The sequence below is a fragment of the Hyperolius riggenbachi genome, chromosome 12 (genome assembly GCF_040937935.1).
Source record: "Hyperolius riggenbachi isolate aHypRig1 chromosome 12, aHypRig1.pri, whole genome shotgun sequence".
In the NCBI taxonomy this organism is placed as follows: Eukaryota; Metazoa; Chordata; class Amphibia; order Anura; family Hyperoliidae; genus Hyperolius; species Hyperolius riggenbachi.
The window spans coordinates 214,111,686-214,130,609 of NC_090657.1; the positions used below are offsets into that span (position 1 = coordinate 214,111,686).

Here is an 18,924-nt window from a genome sequence, read left to right on the forward strand (position 1 = left end):
ATTTCGCCGCTCCCCGCCGCATTAAAAGTAGTCAAAAATAGTTTTAAAAAGTTTGTTTATAAACAGACAAAATGGCCACCAAAACAGGAAGTAGATTGATGTACAATATGTCCACACATAGAAAATACATCCATACACAAGTAGGCTGTATACTGCTTTCCTTTTGAATCTCAAAAGATCATTTGTGTGTTTACCTTCTGTCCCCTTCTTCTCTCATGCACTGAACATTACAGGCTTCCTGCAGACAGCTCTGCCTGTGCCTGTGTTTGTAATTCCTCAGTATGTGTCAGCCAGCTACTTTCACAGCCTAATGCTGGGAATACACGGTTCGTTTTTGCCTTCGTTTAAACCTTCGATTCGTTCGGTAAACGAATCGAGTGTTGAAAACGTATGTGAAAATAGTCATAATCTCATTATAGTTTCGATTAATAGACCCCAAAAACGAACGACTAGTGATCGAACATGTTTGATATTATCTCTCTTTATCCATCTAATCGAGCCATTGGTAGGCTTGATGGCTGTTCAGATCGATTATATATTCGTTTATGCTAGTCCGTCCCTGTAAAAAGGGATTTTCGTTTCGTTTCTTTGCAGCCTTCGATCATTGGAAAAACGAAACCATCAGAATCGAAAAAAAAAACGAAACCGTGGGTGGTGATATTAACCGTATGACCGATTATTTCGGGATCGAAAAGGACAAAAGGCACAATCGAAACGAAGGTTTAAACGAAGGCAAAAACGAACCGTGTATTCCCAGCATAACAGAGACCGTTTTTTATCCAGCTCTCTTCTATCACTGATAAGATAGCAGAGAAGCTGCTGGCTTATGTAAATAAAACACACACTGGAGTGTGCATAGAGGAACAGACCAGCACGGAAGAGTTGGCAGCCTTCCAGACACAGGCCGACAAGTCTGACAGGGGAAGGATACATTGATTTATTACAGAGACCGTGATAGTACAAAGTGCTGCAGTGAGCCAGAACACATTAGAATAGGTTTAGGAACTTCTAGGATGGTAGAAAAAACGTTGTAATTTTTGTTACAGAGTCACTTTAAGGTACACCATACAATTTTTTAAATATCTGTTCAATTTCAGAATTGCAATCAATTTTTCTGACTGACTAACATTTCAAAAATATGACCAATGTACCACACACCTATGTTCAATTTTTCCTCAATTATGATAAAAATGATTGGAAACGCTGAGAAAATTGCTAGGGTGTGTATATTAATAAACTGACAATCCAACACACACCATACAATCTTTAGAGAAATTGAAGAGAAATATCTGGCATTCCGGATTTAAACCGAAAAAACGGGAAATCCGATCCGGATTTTTCAGTCGAATGAAACAAAAGCTTTCGATTTTTTCGAGAGATACGATCGTTTTTTATCGAATTACTGTAAAATCAGATCATTTTATTGTATCGTGTGTGGCCACCTTTATAGTGTGAAGGGTCTTAGAAACCAAAAAAAGCAGTACTTACCAGACTTCTCATTCTGCAAGGCTTGGGACAACATGGCGGCCGACACACGGACCTGCGCTCTAAGAGGAGCCGCACTGTTAATGCCCTCGTTACTAAAGGCTCCACCATCATCAGCAACCTTCCTGAGCCCAGAAGTCCCAGCGACAAAGGCCTTGACAACATCCTCGGCCGTGGCGCACGTCGGATGAGAGGAAGGACTTGTTCGGGGACCACACCGCAGGCATTGCAGTAAGTCTACCCTGTGCTCCTGCAGAGGTACGCAGATGTCTTGCTGGGAAGCGGAACACACGGAAGCATCTGCAGCCAAACCACAATCTGTAAAGAGTCCCTTTAAGCTATAAACCAGTGTGGAGGATATTCTCATGGGGAAGTCCAGACAGTGATAGGGGCCCTGGGATAAAGGGAAGGTCACCGCTGTCCTCTCTCCGGGTCTCAGCGGTATCAGAGGGAAGGTATAAGAGGTACTGGCGTCAGACGAGACCAGGACACACAACGTCCACCCTCGCTCCATCATGCAGCTGGTCCTGTTCTCCAGCATACAGGCTACAGTCAGACGGTCTGTCTGGAACGTCCGAGTCCACGATACGCTGACGTCACAAAGGACGGGACACGTCTGCTGATTGGACAGGAGCTGGCGGCTCAGCGACATCACATGATTGAGTCTCTGTAGCGACTGTCTCTTCTTATTGACAGCTGACTTCAGCCGAGATACTCTGAAAAGCAACAAGGAAAATAAATACTGTGTGTATAACATATACAGCAGAGTCTCCAGTATCCGGCAACGGCAGGGATCGCCTGATGCTGGCCGGTTGCCTTCCCCCTCCCCCCCCAAATACTCACCAATCATCCAGCGAGGTCTTCCAGCCTCTTCCTGTTTCTGCTAGTGGCTTTCCAGCGTCCTCTGTGCATGGAAGCCGGTGTGTCACCTGACCCGCATCAGGTCACGTGACATGCCGAGAGTCGTGCACGGACACTGGAAACCTCTAGGACATACATGTGAAACTCCGGCCCACGGGCAAAATTTGGCCCTTGGAGCCATCAAATTTGGCCCCCAAGTGGTTCCCCCAGTTTGCAATATATTTGGCCCTCTCTAGACTGCCAGGGAAGCTATATTGGAGGTGAAGCCCTAGATCACCAGGGAAGCCATATGGGGGAGGAAGGGGGGGCACTAGACCCCAGGGAACTGTATAGGGGAGGGAGAGCCACTAGACACCAGGGAACTGTGGAGGGGAGGGAGGGGACTATTAGACACTAGAGAAATTTATAAGGGAGGGAGGGGCCATTAGACATTGGAGGTTGGCCCACGAATTGGTCCCAGTGTTCGATGTCAGCCCATTTTGTATTTGAGTTGGACACCCCTGCTCTAGTAGTTACAGGAAAGCTGCAAGACATCGCTGGAGGCTGTGAGTATTTTACTACCTGCAGAAAGCCCTGAAAACCTCCCAGATAGAGTCCTGTTATCCCCTCAGACATGCCGGTTAGTTGAGTATGTATTTTACACTTCTTCATACAGTAGTCATCGGACGTCCTCCGGGCTGTACTGCGCAGGTGCAGTTCTGCGCCTGCGCAGTACAGCCTGGAGGACGTGCGATGACATCAGCGCGCCCGCGTGAGGCGCACTTTGGAGCGCAGAAGAGCCCAACCTGGCAGCCGGCCTAGCCAGGTCGGGTGCGCCACCGGAAAAGACCGGGAGCTTCCGGAGCGGCGCCAAGGGCACGTCCTGCCTGCCATGGGCTGGAGGAAGCCCCAGGTAAGTGGATATGTATTTTTATTTTTTTTATGCAGGACCGCGGATCTTCCCTTTAAAGTGAACCAGAGATGAAGCACCCTCATGTATTTTACCATATAGATCAATGGGAACATTAGTGAAAACACCTACCTTGCTCTCTGTTTCATTCTTCACTGCTCAGCCTGCTTCTTATTAGCCCTGATAAAATCCCCAACTAAGCATTGAGTCTGGCTTTGCTCAGCAATCATTATAGCTGAGCCATTATAGCAGAGCCAGAAGGGGCCAGGGGCCTGAAAAAACATCAGAGAAGAAAGACTCCGCTATAATGATTCCTGAGCAAAGCCAGACTGAACGCTCAGTCGGGGATTTTATCAGGGCTGAAACAGAGCAGGGTAGGCGTTTTCTCTAATGTTCCCACTGATATATATGGTAAAATACATGAGGGTGTTCATCTCTGGTTCACTTTAAAGAGACACTGAAGCGAAAAACAATTATGCTACAATAATTTGTATGTGTAGTACAGCTAAGAAATAAAACATTAGGAGCAGAGACATAAGTCTAATATTGTTTCCAGTACAGGAAGAGTAACTCCAGTTATCTATGCAAAAGAGCCATTGAGCTCCACCACTTTCAAAGTCGCAGAGAGCTCTGTCTTCTGAAGCTTGTTATGTCAACTGTCAGTCATTGTATTTTCTTTTTCTCTGCACAGAAGGGTTCAAAAGTTTACTGGCCTGCTCTGTAAAATCATTTAGAATGCTCAGTAGTGTGTAAAGTGCAAATATTAGAGAATGATGCAATGTTATAAAAAAAACACTATATAACTGAAAATAAAAATATGAGAATATTTTCTTTGCTACTAATGTTCTAGTAATTATCCATACTACACAACCAACTCATATCAATTTCTTTTCGCTTCAGTGTCTCTTTAAAAAGGGACTTACGAGGCGAAATGTAAAAAAAAAAAAAAAAAAAAGTCCAGTACCTGTAGCAAATTTGAATGCACGGAGGACGCCATCCGCGCAGTTCCGCCAAGTCCCCGCTGCTCAATCTCCCCCCGGGCTGGCTCCCGACCCCACAGCCCGGGTCGGGCTCTCATGACTCCTGTAAAATGTCTGCATGAGCTGGCCACGGCTGCGCAGTCCGCATAGACACGAGTGCGGCTGCGCAGCTCTAGGGCCTCCCCCTCCGATGCACGCTACAGGCTATCTCCTGTAGCGTGGATCGCGAGTGTGGCTGTAGCGTGATCGCGAGTGCGGCTGCACAGCTCTAGGGCTTCCCCCCCCCCCCCCGATCCATGCTACAGGCTGTCTCCTGTGCGTGGATCCGGGGGGATGGAGCCCTAGAGCTGCGCAGTTGCACTCGTGTCTATGCGGACTGCGCAGCCACGGCCAGCTCAGGCGGACATTTTACAGGGTGGGGAGATGGAGCAGCGGGGACCCGGCGGAACTGTACAGATGCGCAGATGGCGTCCTCCGTGCATTAAAATTTGCTACAGGTACTGAACTTTTTTTTTTTTACATTTCGCCTCGTAAGTCCTTTAAGACGCATCAACTTTTTAATCCCAGTTTTGGTTCAGAAAATATGGTAAGTATACATTTAAATAACGGATACATTTGACGAGCGTTGGTTACAGAAACAAGGATTTATCTTTATAAGTAAAAAGAAGAAGCGGCCCACCTGTCTGACACCGATCCGATCCCAGAGAGCAGCTCTTTAATCCTGTGACCCGCGTGAGTACTGCCCAATCCACGGCACTGATCTACGCTTCCTTTCTGACTCAACTTGCACAGCATGAGGCGCCCTCTGCTGGACAGGAGGACCAGCTCTGCACCATTAAGAGGAAGAGAAAAAAAAAAAAAAAAAAAAAAAACACACCAAGTTTACGTCTGAATATCTCTAAACATAAACATTACTGAGAACAAACACTACAACACTACAGATTCAGTAATAAAACGGCATATCTATGTTTTAGATATTTCCACAGAAATATCTAAAACATAACTTTTAGAAATAGTTTTAAAATCGTTAAACCTGTAAAATAGTTTCTATAACGTGACTGGGAGAGGGAAAGGAAATCTACAGAGCCCTGTGAGTGAGGCTATATAAATGCTCGCACTTTAGGTAACCCCTCTTTCCCAGACTGTATCCTACCCCACCTACCCAACATATCACCCTACCATGTTTTACCCTGTAAAAGACAGGGCTTCGTCTGGGGTACTATAACCAGGGCCGATTCTAGACTTTTTGCTGCCTGACCTAAACTTGCGAGGATGCACTCCCTCCCCCCTCCCGATTTGGAATGATAGCACATTACAAAATAAATGGAATACAGTTGGGGACATCAAACTTGGAGAAGGACTTAGGAGTACTCATCGACAACAAGTTAAATAATCATACTCAATGCCAAGCCGCTGCAGCTAAAGCAAACAAAATTTTGGGATGCATCAAAAGGGAAATAAAAACTCGAGATGCTAGCATAATATTGCCCCTGTTTAACTCTCTAGTAAGGCCACATCTGGAATATGGAATTCAGTTCTGGGCACCACATTACAGGAAAGATATTGCAGTTTTGGAGCAGGTGCAGAGACGAGCTACAAAATTGATACGTGGGATGGAAGGTCTCGCTTACCAAGAAAGGTTAGATAAACTGGGTTTATTTAGTCTAGAGAAAAGACGCCTTAGAGGGGATCTAATTAACATGTATAAATACGTCAGAGGGCAATATAAAAGCTTGGCGGATGAGCTTTTTGTCCCTAGGCCTTCTCAAAGGACTAGAGGACATGATCTGCGCATGGAGGAAAAACGTTTCAGCCATTTATTTAGGAAAAGGTTCTTTACAGTAAGAGTGATTAAGATGTGGAATGCATTGCCACAGGAAGTCGTTATGGCAAACTCTATACCTGCATTTAAAGGGGGCTTAGATGCTTTACTTTCGTGGAAAGACATCCATGGCTACAATTACTAGGTAATGCCTAATGAATTATACAACGGTTTAACTCTACCTAAGTATGTACACTATTTTTCACTAAAAAGCACACTTTAAAGTTTGTAAGTTCTGTTAGCGACCCCCCCCCCCCCCCCCCAAAGGACTAAAGTCATTTACACAACTATCAGCAGAACCTACCATCAGAAGTGTGGATGAACTGTGCTAATGCTGCAATCATGGGAACATTATGGCGGACAGAACACACAACAGACGCGCTTGCAGTGGGGTTAGAGGCTCCATCCTTGGAATGCGGTATAGTTATGAAGAAGAGGTCGGAAGGGGTGCTGTAATAGACGCCAGCCAATGAAAAGAATGCACAGCAAACCGGCGCCTGCAGGCGATAGTCTTTATATTCACAGAATGCACCTTCTTCCTCACCAGAGGTCACATACACCAGAGAGCCCCTCTCCCCTACAAAGAGCACACAGTCACAGGAAACGTCAGCACTACTCCTGATTGGTTGCTCGGTACCGGCATCACATGATCCCGTCGCCCCAATCGAAACCACCGGTTGCTCCAGGTGGTACAAAAGCTTCAATGAGCTTTGGGTTGAGCCGTGACCTCCATGGGAGGATCCTTGATTCTTTACTGGGAAGTACATTACTTGGCCGTCAGGGAAGCCGCAGAGGATTATGGGGGAATCCAGCAGAGCCGGGTCAACCCCAAACAGTCTGGTGAACAACGGTGCTTCCAAGGTAAAGCCAGACGCAACTCTGTTCAGTTTATTGTCCTTCAGTAAAGAAACACAGCACAGGACCGGCTGCCAATCGGTATTCGCCGTTCTCATTTTGGGGGATATGTTCAGCTCTCTGTACTGGAGAGTGGTGGGGTCTTCACAAAGTAAGGATTTCCTGTGACACAGTCTGAACAGCCAATGAGATTCCTGCTGCTGCTGTGTCGCCATCACAAGTACATCACCAGCCAATGTGAAGGCGCGGATAGAGGGGTCCGGCAAGCGGACAAAACCAGGCCCGATGTGGTGCACAGCGGGACTTCCTGTTTGCAGAGGGGTGTCTGCTTCCTGCAATAACCTGCACAAAACAAAAAAGAAGGCCTTTAGATATGACGGGAATAGGCCTTGCGTTTTCTGGCATTTTGTATCATTCATTTATTTTCTGTTTTGGTACTGAAAAAAATAATACAAAAATAAAAGCGCAACTTGCATGCTGATATATTGTGGAGGAGGAGGGGTGGTGCTTTACTGTGTAGTTGTAAAATCTCTAGCTCTAGAACAGCAAAGTCCCCAGACAGTCCCCTGGCGCTGTCCCCTTTAGTGTAAAAGGCCGCCCCTGACGTGCAGTATACTTTACCTATTGGTGTCCGCAGCTGTCTCCGTCCTCACACACATGCGCCCCACATGGTTGCTGACTTATTGCATGTGGGCGCATGTATGTCACACACGCGCCCACATATACGACGCAACCACATGGGGTGCGTGTGTGCGAGAACACCAATAGGTAAAGTATTTGTGCACAGGGCACATTTTACACTGTGGTTCCGTCGCGTTCCGCTAGTCCCGATGTCGTATGCCATTACTGCAGCACACCCGATCGAGCATGATGGCCCGACATCTTGCAACATGTCTGATCGTTACATGTGACCAATTTCACCCCGATATCGGTCACATGGTCAATCGGGCATGCTCTGGGGTACAGCGCGGGGACATCACTGGGCCGATTCCCGAAAGATTTCCTGCTTCAATTGATTGTGAATTAACCTGCGGTTTATGGTGCCCAACAGATCTCTCTCCGATCAGAGAAAGATCTGTATCTTGCTCGATCTGCCCATACATTGTCTGATGCATGGCCACCTTTAGGGTAAGTATATCTTTTATCCATCTCTCCCTGTCTCTCCAACCAGCATGAGAATAAGGGGGCTGCAGGGTCTACACACCGAGCCTGGAGGAAATAAGCCCTTCACAGAGGGGGATGTCATGTTCTGTGGCCAGACAGACCCACGAGGAAGTAAACATGAGGCGGTATATTTATACTGTGCAGGAAGTGGAGCGTCCCTCCATTTCATCCTTCCTTCAAGAGTCTGGGAGGAACTTTCCACTCTTCACACTTCCTGCTCACAAGTGTCTCGGAAGCTCCAACCCACTAAATGCAGTGGGAATCAGAGTATGTTTATTGAGATGTCAAATGGATTTAATATACTGTAGATTACATACCATACTCCCTAAATAAGCAATTTATGTTATGAAAAACCCAAATCCTTAATGGGAACCCAAGGTGAGAGATATGGAGGCTGCCATGTTTATTTCATTAACTGGTTCACCTTCCACGGTTTTTACACCTTCCTGACATTTTTGACACTTTAGCTGTGTCCTTTTGATACAGCAGTAACCTTTGAATTATCTACGCCATCTTAGTGATTCATATCTTGTTTTTTCACTACAGTCTAGATTTTCTTTGGGTAATATTTTTCTCCCAAAACTATCTTGTTTTATAGTCCATTTAAAAAAAAATTAGGCGTAAATGCAGAAAAACAATTTTTCTCATTTTTCACCCTTCCTAATTTTCACATCACACATCCCACAGCAATAAAAAACATTTACAAATTATTTGGACCTTCCCAATTAAATTGATACCCCATATGCCCTGTTTTACTTCTAGCTGAGCATGTGGTGGACCGTTATCCCCTGTCCGCGCGTCTGTGGCGATCGAATGCGTTCGCTAGGGCGACAGTTCAGGGGGCATAGAGCTGCACAGATGCATCACTAGGCAAAGGCAGAGCGTTACATCTGTAGAGCATTGGGTTCGGAAGCTTTCGCCCTAGTGATTGCATCCGATCGCTACTGGCGTCAGTCATTAAACGTTTATAAATAGGCATAGGTATTGCAGGGGTTAAATAGGCTAAGTTTGGGTTAAAATTAATGGGGAATTAAAAAAAATAAAATAAATAAAAAGAAAACACTTATTTTATTGGGCCCATGTCACTTTACTTTTCTCTCTCTCTTTTTTTTTAACTTTTACAATTTTTTTTTTCTACCTTTATTGAACGATTGTTGCTAGCCACCAGCAACAATCATTCACGTGACTGTGCACAGGCACGCTCGGTCACACGCTTGCGCGCGCACACACACACACACGGTGGCAGACAGCAGGATTTAATGCAAAACCTAGATTCTACATCCTAGGGCACACAGGGGGACTAATTAGGACATAGAATTTACATCCTGGAACCTCAACCATTTTCGCCTTTTGGACGTGACTTTCACGTCCAAAAGGCTGCTGCTGGGCTGTGTGCGCGTCTGCCGCTCGGGATTCGATTCAATGTACCATTGCAAAACAATGGCAAATTGAATCCCGATTGAACATGTCGGATTAAATCGAACCGGACAAAAAAGAAAGAAAAAAGAAAAATTGTAAGGCGTAGATGGGGCTTAAAGCTAATGGAAACCTGTGTAAAAAGAAAAAGTCAGATACTCACCTAAGGAGAGGGAAGGCTCGGTCCTAATGAGACTTCCCTCTCCTCTCCCAGTGCCCGGTCCGGCGCAGAATCCCCCGTAGCAGTATTCGACCGTTTCAGTCAAATACTGCCACTTCCGCCGCCGTAGGGAGGTTTAGGAATTCTTCAGGAGCACTCAGGCTCCCAAAGACGGGCCGCTGCATACTGCGCATGCGCGAGCGCCCTCTATGACGCACTTTCGTGCGCAGTATGGAGCCGCTGGCCTTCCGAAGTCCCCGCGGCAGCGGATTTGCACGGAGGATCCACCGGGCACCGGGAGAGGAGGCTCATTAGGACTCAGAGCCTTCCCTCTCCTTAGGTGAGAATGACTTTTTTTTTTTTTTTTTTAAATGGGGTTACATTAGCTTTAACACCCTGCCTCATTCCCAGCCTGTAGCAGATGCAGACCTGTCCATTGTTCAATAACCAGGTCATTTACAAGTCAGCCGAAAAACAAAAAACGTATTGCTTCTATAGAATTAGTGAAATAACTCAATTGCATTATACTGGGTATGGCAGGCTTAGCTCTGTGGCATCTGCTATACAACGAAGCATTAGGGGTGGATCCCACTAGGAATGCAGGGCTTTTGAATCATGCCAGGGCTGTATGCAGCAACTTCTAGGGCGATAGCATTTCGCTACGTTTTGAAGCGCTGTACAGTTCTGATTAGCGGTTTTTTTTTTTTTTAAATAAACTTTATTATACTTACCAGGTGTCCCGAAGTCAGACTTCTGCCTGTAGCCCCACCCCTAATGGAAGAGGTCATAGGTGCTTTTCTAGGACCAATCAGAGAAGCGCCGAGACCTCTTCTGCTAGGGGACGGGGCTACAGACCGAAGCCAAGCATCAGGGCAAGGGTAAGTACAAAGTTTATTTAAAATTCAAATCAAATTTGCAGCGCTTTTTTACACAGCATTGAGCGCAAACGCACTCCAAATGCTGCATGTCCTGCGATTACCCTGAATCGCAATCGCACTAATGGGTTCCCCACCATTTAAATACATATGCAAATAGATTTTTGGGATCGCCGGCGATCCAAAAACGCCCTAGTGAACCCCAGCCCTTAAAGAGAACCAGAGACGAAGCACCCTCCATGTATTTTACAATATTTATCAATGGGAACATGACAGTAAAGACCTTCTCTGCTCTTTGTTTCATTTTTCACTGCTCAGTCTTCTTGTTATCTGCTCTGATAATAATCCCCGACTGAGCATTCAGCCTGGCTTTGCCCCAGAATGATTATGGCTGAGTCAGTCTTCTGTGATGTCTTTTCAAGCTTAAGCCTGCCCCCTTGTAGCTCTGCTTTCCTGCTATGTATCCCCTTAGCAGGAAAGCAGAGCCAGGAGGGAGCAGACTTGGGCTTCAGAGTAGTTGAAGCTAACTGTATGCAGCTTTGAATAGGACCAATTTAATGTAGTAATGTTTGGGTACAATTAACATCAATCCAGAAAGATTCGCATCTCACTGACCCTCCCGCAACTTCAGAGTGGTGCAATCCTCACCGAGTGGGGACACTCACCTCCCGGCCTCATCCCACTCCAGCAGGCAGATCCCATAGTGTGTGCACAGGACGTACAGCTGGCGGCCTAACCTATCCAGCTCCATATGCCAGATATGACCGGGGAATACATACACATTCTGCAAAGAAACATCACACGTCTATAATCAGAGGCACAAAACAACATAAAAAATACAAACCATGGTATAACCATGGTAAACATAATACCTCACCGATACCAGCCTCCCCTCCTAATACCTCACCGATACCAGCCTCCCCTCCTAATACCTCACCGATACCAGCCTCCCCTCCTAATACCTCACCGATACCAGCCTCCTCTCCTAATACCTCACCGATACCAGCCTCCCCTCCTAATACCTCACCGATACCAGCCTCCCCTCCTAATACCTCACCGATACCAGCCTCCCCTCCTAATACCTCACCGATACCAGCCTCCCCTCCTAATACCTCACCGATACCAGCCTCCCCTCCTAATACCTCACCGATACCAGCCTCCCCTCCTAATACCTCACCGATACCAGCCTCCTCTCCTAATACCTCACCGATACCAGCCTCCCCTCCTAATACCTCACCGATACCAGCCTCCCCTCCTAATATCTCACCGATACCAGCAACCCCTCCTAATACCTCACCGATACCAGCCTCCCCTCCTAATACCTCACCGATACCAGCTTCCCCTCCTAATACCTCACCGATACCAGCCTCCCCTCCTAATACCTCACCGATACCAGCCTCCCCTCCTAATACCTCACCGATACCAGCCTCCCCTCCTAATACCTCACCGATACCAGCCTCCCCTCCTAATACCTCACCGATACCAGCCTCCCCTCCTAATACCTCACCGATACCAGCCTCCCCTCCTAATACCTCACCGATACCAGCCTCCCCTCCTAATACCTCACCGATACCAGCCTCCTCTCCTAATACCTCACCGATACCAGCCTCCCCTCCTAATACCTCACCGATACCAGCCTCCCCTCCTAATATCTCACCGATACCAGCAACCCCTCCTAATACCTCACCGATACCAGCCTCCCCTCCTAATACCTCACCGATACCAGCTTCCCCTCCTAATACCTCACCGATACCAGCCTCCCCTCCTAATACCTCACCGATACCAGCCTCCCCTCCTAATACCTCACCGATACCAGCCTCCCCTCCTAATACCTCACCGATACCAGCCTCCCCTCCTAATACATCACCGATACCAGCCTCCCCTCCTAATATCTCACCGATACCAGCCTCCCCTCCTAATATCTCACCGATACCAGCCTCCCCTCCTAATATCTCACCGATACCAGCCTCCCCTCCTAATATCTCACCGATACCAGCCTCCCCTCCAGGCTGAAGACATACAGAAATCTGTCACCGCTGGAGACATAGATGTCCTTGTCCCATAAAATGATTCGGCCTTTATTACTGGACAGGCCACCGACTGCACACTGCAGATTCACCAGTGGCTCGATAACTGGCATCGTCACATACACGGGAAGATCTGAAGAGACAGAAGATAAATCGAGTAGCAAGTTCTCCTAACCCACCTAATGCCCAGCAGTATGACCCCCATAAAATGGGAGGAGGGGGCAGGAATGTGAGGGCCAGGTGAAGGAAGCAGCTGTAAAATTCTTGGAATGCTTTGATCTCTCTCTGCTAGCAGAAAATATAAAAACTGAAAGCAGAATTCCTCTGTTATTGTCTCACACTGCCCCCTGGTGACAAGTGGCCATAAATACACATTACAGCAGTACTTATTAGCAAGGAAATGTAACAAATCTGATTTTTTTTTTTTAAATGTGCTGAAATAAATTGGCCTGGAGCACTTGCAAGCCTCTACATAAATTGGCTGCTAAAAGGGATCTATCGCCGCTCCATTCAAATGAATGGAAGCGTTTTTTAACCCTCTGGGGATTGGCTGCCTAAGCTTCCTTAAGGACCAAGCCATTTTACATGCGTGGGGGGGGTTAGGCAGCCGGATCCCCACTATACATAGCTAGGCATGGTGTCCCCCCTGTAGCCAGCAGCCGCTGCTCCCCTCCCAGGCTCCAGCGATGAGCAGCTCTAGCCAGAATCCCCACTCGCACTGCCGTTAAGTTCCGGGTCGCAGCTTGATGACATCATCAAGCCGGGACCTGACACTTAACGCAGAGCGAGCGGGGATACAGGCCAGAGCGACGATCGCCGGAAGAATGTCAGGAAGGTGAGTGGATCCTCTTCTTACCCTCAGACCACCGCTGCACAATATTGATCATTACAATCAGCCGGCGATCGTAGTGATCACGTGATCAGGAGCCAATCGCGATGGCTTCTGATCACTGAGGGGAAATGCCAGCTGTCATATGACACGATCGCGGTGGGAGCTAAAATGGCAGGTGGCATAAATCCTACGCTGCATCAGGCTTAGACGGCCACAAGTACAGCATAGGATTTACATTACGTGGTCTCCAAAAGGTTAAAGGGTCACAGCAGTTGGTGTTAATGTAAACGTTGCGGTAGATCCTATTGTGTCATCTTGGACACGTCCAGCATCAGGTGTGTTCACAGCTCCGTGTCCTGTCGGCGCTCAAAACACGGCACGACAACAGGAACTGATGCTGAACACTTGTCTGTATGGTAGCATCGGCTGCACGGGACTCTGCCATCCCTACCACTAGCCCCCTGTGTGGATGACCACACTTGCTGCTCCCCCCCCCCTTCCCTGTAAAGCTGCGTACACATGCATGAAAAAAAAAAGGTTGCCCATATGCCCATAGCAACTGAGCCGAGCTCTGTTGCTATGGAGGAGGGACGAAAGCATGACAACACATGGCGGCTTTGAGTGAGATGGGTAAGGAGAACAAGTAGGCGCTAGTCCTAAGATGATCTGGCTCTTCACACAGAGTCGTACACACTCTAGATTGTCGCCAAAAACGGCCCCGACAATTCTGCGTTTATATAAGGCCTAGAGATTTTAAGAATTGAAAAGTGTGTTCTTAGTAGAGTTAGTCAATAAAATGCTAATTTTTCTCCCCTGGATGCAAATTGCACACAGCCTAAAGGTGGCCACACACACCATACAATTTTTTAGATATCTGTTCAATTTAAGAATTGCAATCAATTTTTCTGACTGATTATAACATTTCAAAAATATGACCAATGTACCACACACGTATGTTCAATTTTATCCTCAATTATGATAAAAATGATTGGAAACTCAGAGAAAATTGCTAAGGTGTGTATATTAATAAATTAACAATCCAACACGCACCATACAATCTTTAGTAGAAATTGAAGAGAAATACCTGGCATTCCGGATTGATTTAAAATCGGAAAAAAAAAAAAAAAAAAACGGGAAATCCGATTGGATTTTTCAGTCGAATAAAAAAATAAAAAAAATGAAATAAAAAAAGCTTTCGATTTTTTCATGTGTGGCCACCTTAAGATTGGGCCAATCAAATCCTGCAGAAAATGCATGTTGAAATTTCTAATAAATCTACATACAAAGCCGATAAATTACCATTTCATTGACGAAACGGTGGATAGTAACCTCTGTTCAGGCTGCGTCATCAATATATCCTGTTGTATAGGTCATTGCCCCTTTTGGAAGAGGGCGTGGTCTGTGTCGTCATACTATCCCCTCTACACAATGAGGGGGGTGGCCATGCACCCTCCCTCCACTGTCAGCTTATTCTAGGCCATCATGCAGTATACTCGGTGCAAGAAGGTCACGTGACCAAGAATTCCCACACGAAAAGTTTTTAAGCACTAAAAATGTGATTTTAACCCCCCACCACTCACTTTTTTCTGCTGGGTGATCTCGCTATGCTGCTGCAGTGGGTCCCATACAGTATCTACCTCCTCGCACTAATGTGAGGAGGCGACCACTTAATCAGTGGGGGCTGGGGGTGGGGCTGGCATTAGCTTGCACGCTGTAGTTCCACCTCGCACCAGCATAAGTATAAGTATGCAGCCCAGTGTTATGTCGAAGGGCTGCATACTTACATCAATTTCAGATCTGGTCTAACAAGGATGAATATGGCTACGGCTGTTGTGTTATATACGACAACAGTGGTAGCCATATTCATCCTTGTTAGACCAGATCTGAAATTGGAGCTGAAGAGGAAAAGGCCAAAGTTGGACATATTTTGACACAGGAAGCGTTGAGTGTTTGTGTGCACTATTTTTTCAAGCGATTCCCAGTATTTTCTGAGCTGGGCGATTTTGTGTAAGCGCTTTTCTAAGTGCTTTTGATGATCGATTGAGATTTTCACTTCCTGACATTAGTCAGGAAGTGAACTCTTTGACACGGAAATGAATAAATACAATGTATTTATTCTTAAAAGGGCTGGAGAAAATCGCTACACATATCGCTTTTTCAATCTCTTTGCGATTTCCCTGTACCTTCTATTAAGGCAAATCGCCCCAAAAATGGTACAGGCAGCACTTTGGTGAGCGGCTTGGAATCAAACTGCTCAGATGTGAACACTCTCATAGGGAACGATTGCACAGCAATTGCAAATCGCCGGCGCGTAAAGAAGGCAAAAACTCCCCAAGTGTCAACAAGCCCTTACCAGGCAGAAACAAGCAGTTACCAGGCAGTAGTGAGCAGATACCAGGCAGCAGTTAACAGTTGTGAGAGTTTGGCCTCTTTTCCACGAACTGTTGAGCTGTGTGCTCAGCAAGCAGTTGCCAGGCAGCAGTGAGCAGTTACCAGGCAGCAGTGAGCAGTTACCAGGCAGCAGTGAGCAGTTGTGAGAGTTTGAGAGGCATTTCACTGCCTAGAAACAGTTCATGGAAAAGAGGCCTTAGGGATCATTTCCACGGGCAGTTAAACTGTGTGCTCAGCAAACAGTTATCAGACAGTAGTGAGTATTTATCATTGAGTCGCAGCTCATCATTCTATATACGGCGCCCGAAAGCACAGCATTATCATCAGGCACAATCACTGACCTGAGGAAGTGGCTCTTGCCATGAAACGCATTGTCAAGTGCACAAATAAACGATTTGAATCTTACCCTGAACTACAAATTGTCTTTGTCTAGTATGAGACATCCATAAGGTAGGACACTTCTAAAAAATATTTTTTGGATACTACCTTATAGATATACATATACCCTTCCTCACATCACGGGTGCCTCCAGCTCCTCCCAGTACTCAGTATATACCCGTAGTCTTAGGGGGCGATTTAGTCTAAGGGTTACTCCTGGACACCAAAAACCTATTTATTGGCGCAGCGACCGCGACGACCAAAGGCCGAGCGGGGAGGGCTATTCTCCACAGGTGTAAATGAGTGGTTGCCTCAAACAGCAGACTATTTTTGCTATCTTCTTGATTATCCTGGAGATCTAACGATATTGCGCCAGATTGGGCTCCCAGTTCGCTCTGTTTATTTCTCCACAACTCTACACAGTTGTGAGCAGTTACCAGGCAGCAGTGAGCAGTTGTGAGAGTTCTAGAGGCATTTTACTGCCTATCAACTGCTCGTGGAAAAGAGGCCAGAGCTCTGCACAGGGCTAGATTTAGGCCCCTTTTCCACAAGCGGTTGATAGGCAGTGAAAAGCCTCTCCAACTCTCACATCTGCTTGCTGCTTCTGGTAACTGCTTGCTGAGCACACCGTTAAAGGATACTGCAGCCAAAAGGCTGCAGAGAGATAAAACCTGCATTGTGTAGGTAAAGAAAAGGACATACTCACCGCTCCCCTCGCTCCCTGCCGTCGGGTCCCGCTCGTCAGCCACAGCTCCCGGTACTGGCCGACTCTCCTGACCCCTGACCCGGACATACTGCGCCGCACATGCGCAGTATGTCCTGTAATCTTTGCTTCTGGCGTCGCATCATGACGCCAAAAGTACGGACACTCCCCCGCCTCCTGCATGTGCGCTCCAGCGGCTCCACTATAAAGCTAGTGCAGTATCAGCTTTCTGCTGGGGCTGCGGCAGAAATAGACCCCCAGGTAGCAGACCTGGCAGAGAACGCAATAAAGACACAAGCCTCTTTCTATACAATCCTAAGTTAGGGCTGGTTTCCAATACAAAGTGATGCGAATGCGGCTACCTAGCTGCATCGCTTCCGCCGCCGGGCGCATCACTTCTGCATCTCCCGATGCGGAAGTCAATGGAGGAGATGGGACGCGGCTGCGGGCAGATGCGACCGTGCGAGAATCTGCAGCATGCTGCAGATTCTTGTATCACACTGCTCTGCACAACATGCACGCAGTGGAAACTCTTCCATTAGAGTGCATGTGTTTCAGGACACACGCGGTGCGATTTAGCCGCATCGCACCGCTCCTAGTGGAAACGGGTTCTTAGGCTTCTTTTCCACGGACAGTTGATAGGCAGTGAAATGCCTCTCAAACTCTCACAACTGTTCACTGCATCCTGGTACCGGTGTAGTGAAAATTTTTGCTACCCATCATATTTTGCAACTTGCCATAGAGGACAGTGTATGACTGTAGGCGTGGCTCCTCTCTGTTAACACGCCTGTAATTTTTTGCAACCACAGATCCCATTGAGCTAGAAGGGGGATTGTTCCCTCCAGGGGGGGGTTACTAGTTGAGCAAGAGGGGGGATTGTTCCCTCGGGAGGGGGGGGGGGGGGTTATTAGTTGAGCAAGAGGGGGGATTGTTCCCTCCAGGGGGAGGGGGGGTTATTAGTTGAGCAAGAGGGGAGGGTTCTGTGTGAGAATAGGGTTTGGTTGGGTTGCATTTTCTGATACAGATAGGTTAAAGTCAATGGTTAGGTTGCACTTTCTGATAGCTATACCTATAAATAAGTGCAACCGGTTGCAAAATCTGATAAAGTTGCAAAAAATGTACTGCTTGCTGAGCACACAGCTCAACAGTCCAAGCCAAGGAAAAAAGGCCTTAGTGTTTTTATATATCTGTAAGATATATCTGTTTTTATATATCTGTAAGAAGCCAGCTTCTTTCTTTAATTTCATCGTGAGGATGTCACCATACATACAATTTGGGATTTGTGGAGTTTGCAGTGTATTGCAATACCGCCAGCTGGCAGCAGAGGACGCGCGTGTTAAAGACTATGATAAACTTCAGTGTCTTGCAATACCGCCAGCTGGCAGCAGAGGGCGCGCGCGTAATATACTGGGATACACACATCAGGGTATTGCAATGCGGGCAGCAAACAGAGCGAGCGCGTCATAGGTAAAGCTCGCTCCCGTCACATCGGTACCCGCCCGTCACCGGCTCCCCCGGATAGTTGATACACAGTCCCGCGACACACCGGCCACCCTACCTGTCATTCGCGCCGTCACTTTCCCCCGTAGCCGCCCGTCCAGCACGTGACTTTCCGAAAGTTCTCCGCCGCGCTCATTGGCACAGTAGGCCGCGCCCCTCGCTGTGACTGCCTATCGAAGCTCGATAGAGGCGGAGTCTTCTCCAGAGCCGCGCGAGGAGGGCGGGAGAGCGGAACCAGGCAGCCACTCGCTGCTCAGGGTCCTTATCTCTAGTTATCTGGCTTGCAGTCTCTGCCATGTATCCCTTTTTCTTCTTTCTTTGCTTCAAACACAATAGCGGAATGAAAGCTGAGTGAATTTTGTGTCCCCCCCCCTCCTACACTGCGCCCTGCGGCTGGAGCCTCTCTCGCCTCTACCTCGGCCCGGCCCTGGGGGCTACCTCCAGCCCCTTGCAGCCAACATGTCCCACGCCGTAGCTCTGCTCACAGCCGCCGTCCCGGGATCCCCTCCGGTGCCTCGAGGTCGTCCTCTACTGCACCTGCGCGAGCCCCGCTGTCAATCAAATCCACGTTGTCCGCAGTGTACTT

The 18,924-nt window shown here is 47.4% G+C and overlaps 1 protein-coding gene across 1 annotated transcript in view; it reads right to left on the reverse strand.

The window, feature by feature from the left end:
• The window catches only part of FAAP100 (FA core complex associated protein 100), a 134,045-nt gene extending 115,578 nt beyond the window's left edge, over positions 1–18,467 (reverse strand). The window contains exons 1-6 of the mRNA XM_068263180.1: positions 18,397–18,467; positions 12,495–12,667; positions 11,173–11,291; positions 6,342–7,234; positions 4,895–5,042; positions 1,489–2,201 (exon numbers count right to left, since the gene is read on the reverse strand). Of these exons, the coding sequence (XP_068119281.1) occupies positions 1,489–2,201; positions 4,895–5,042; positions 6,342–7,234; positions 11,173–11,291; positions 12,495–12,667; positions 18,397–18,403 (2,053 nt within the window). The 5' untranslated portion in view covers positions 18,404–18,467. The remainder of the gene's footprint in view (positions 1–1,488; positions 2,202–4,894; positions 5,043–6,341; positions 7,235–11,172; positions 11,292–12,494; positions 12,668–18,396) is intronic.
• Between the last annotated feature and the right edge of the window lie 457 nt (positions 18,468–18,924).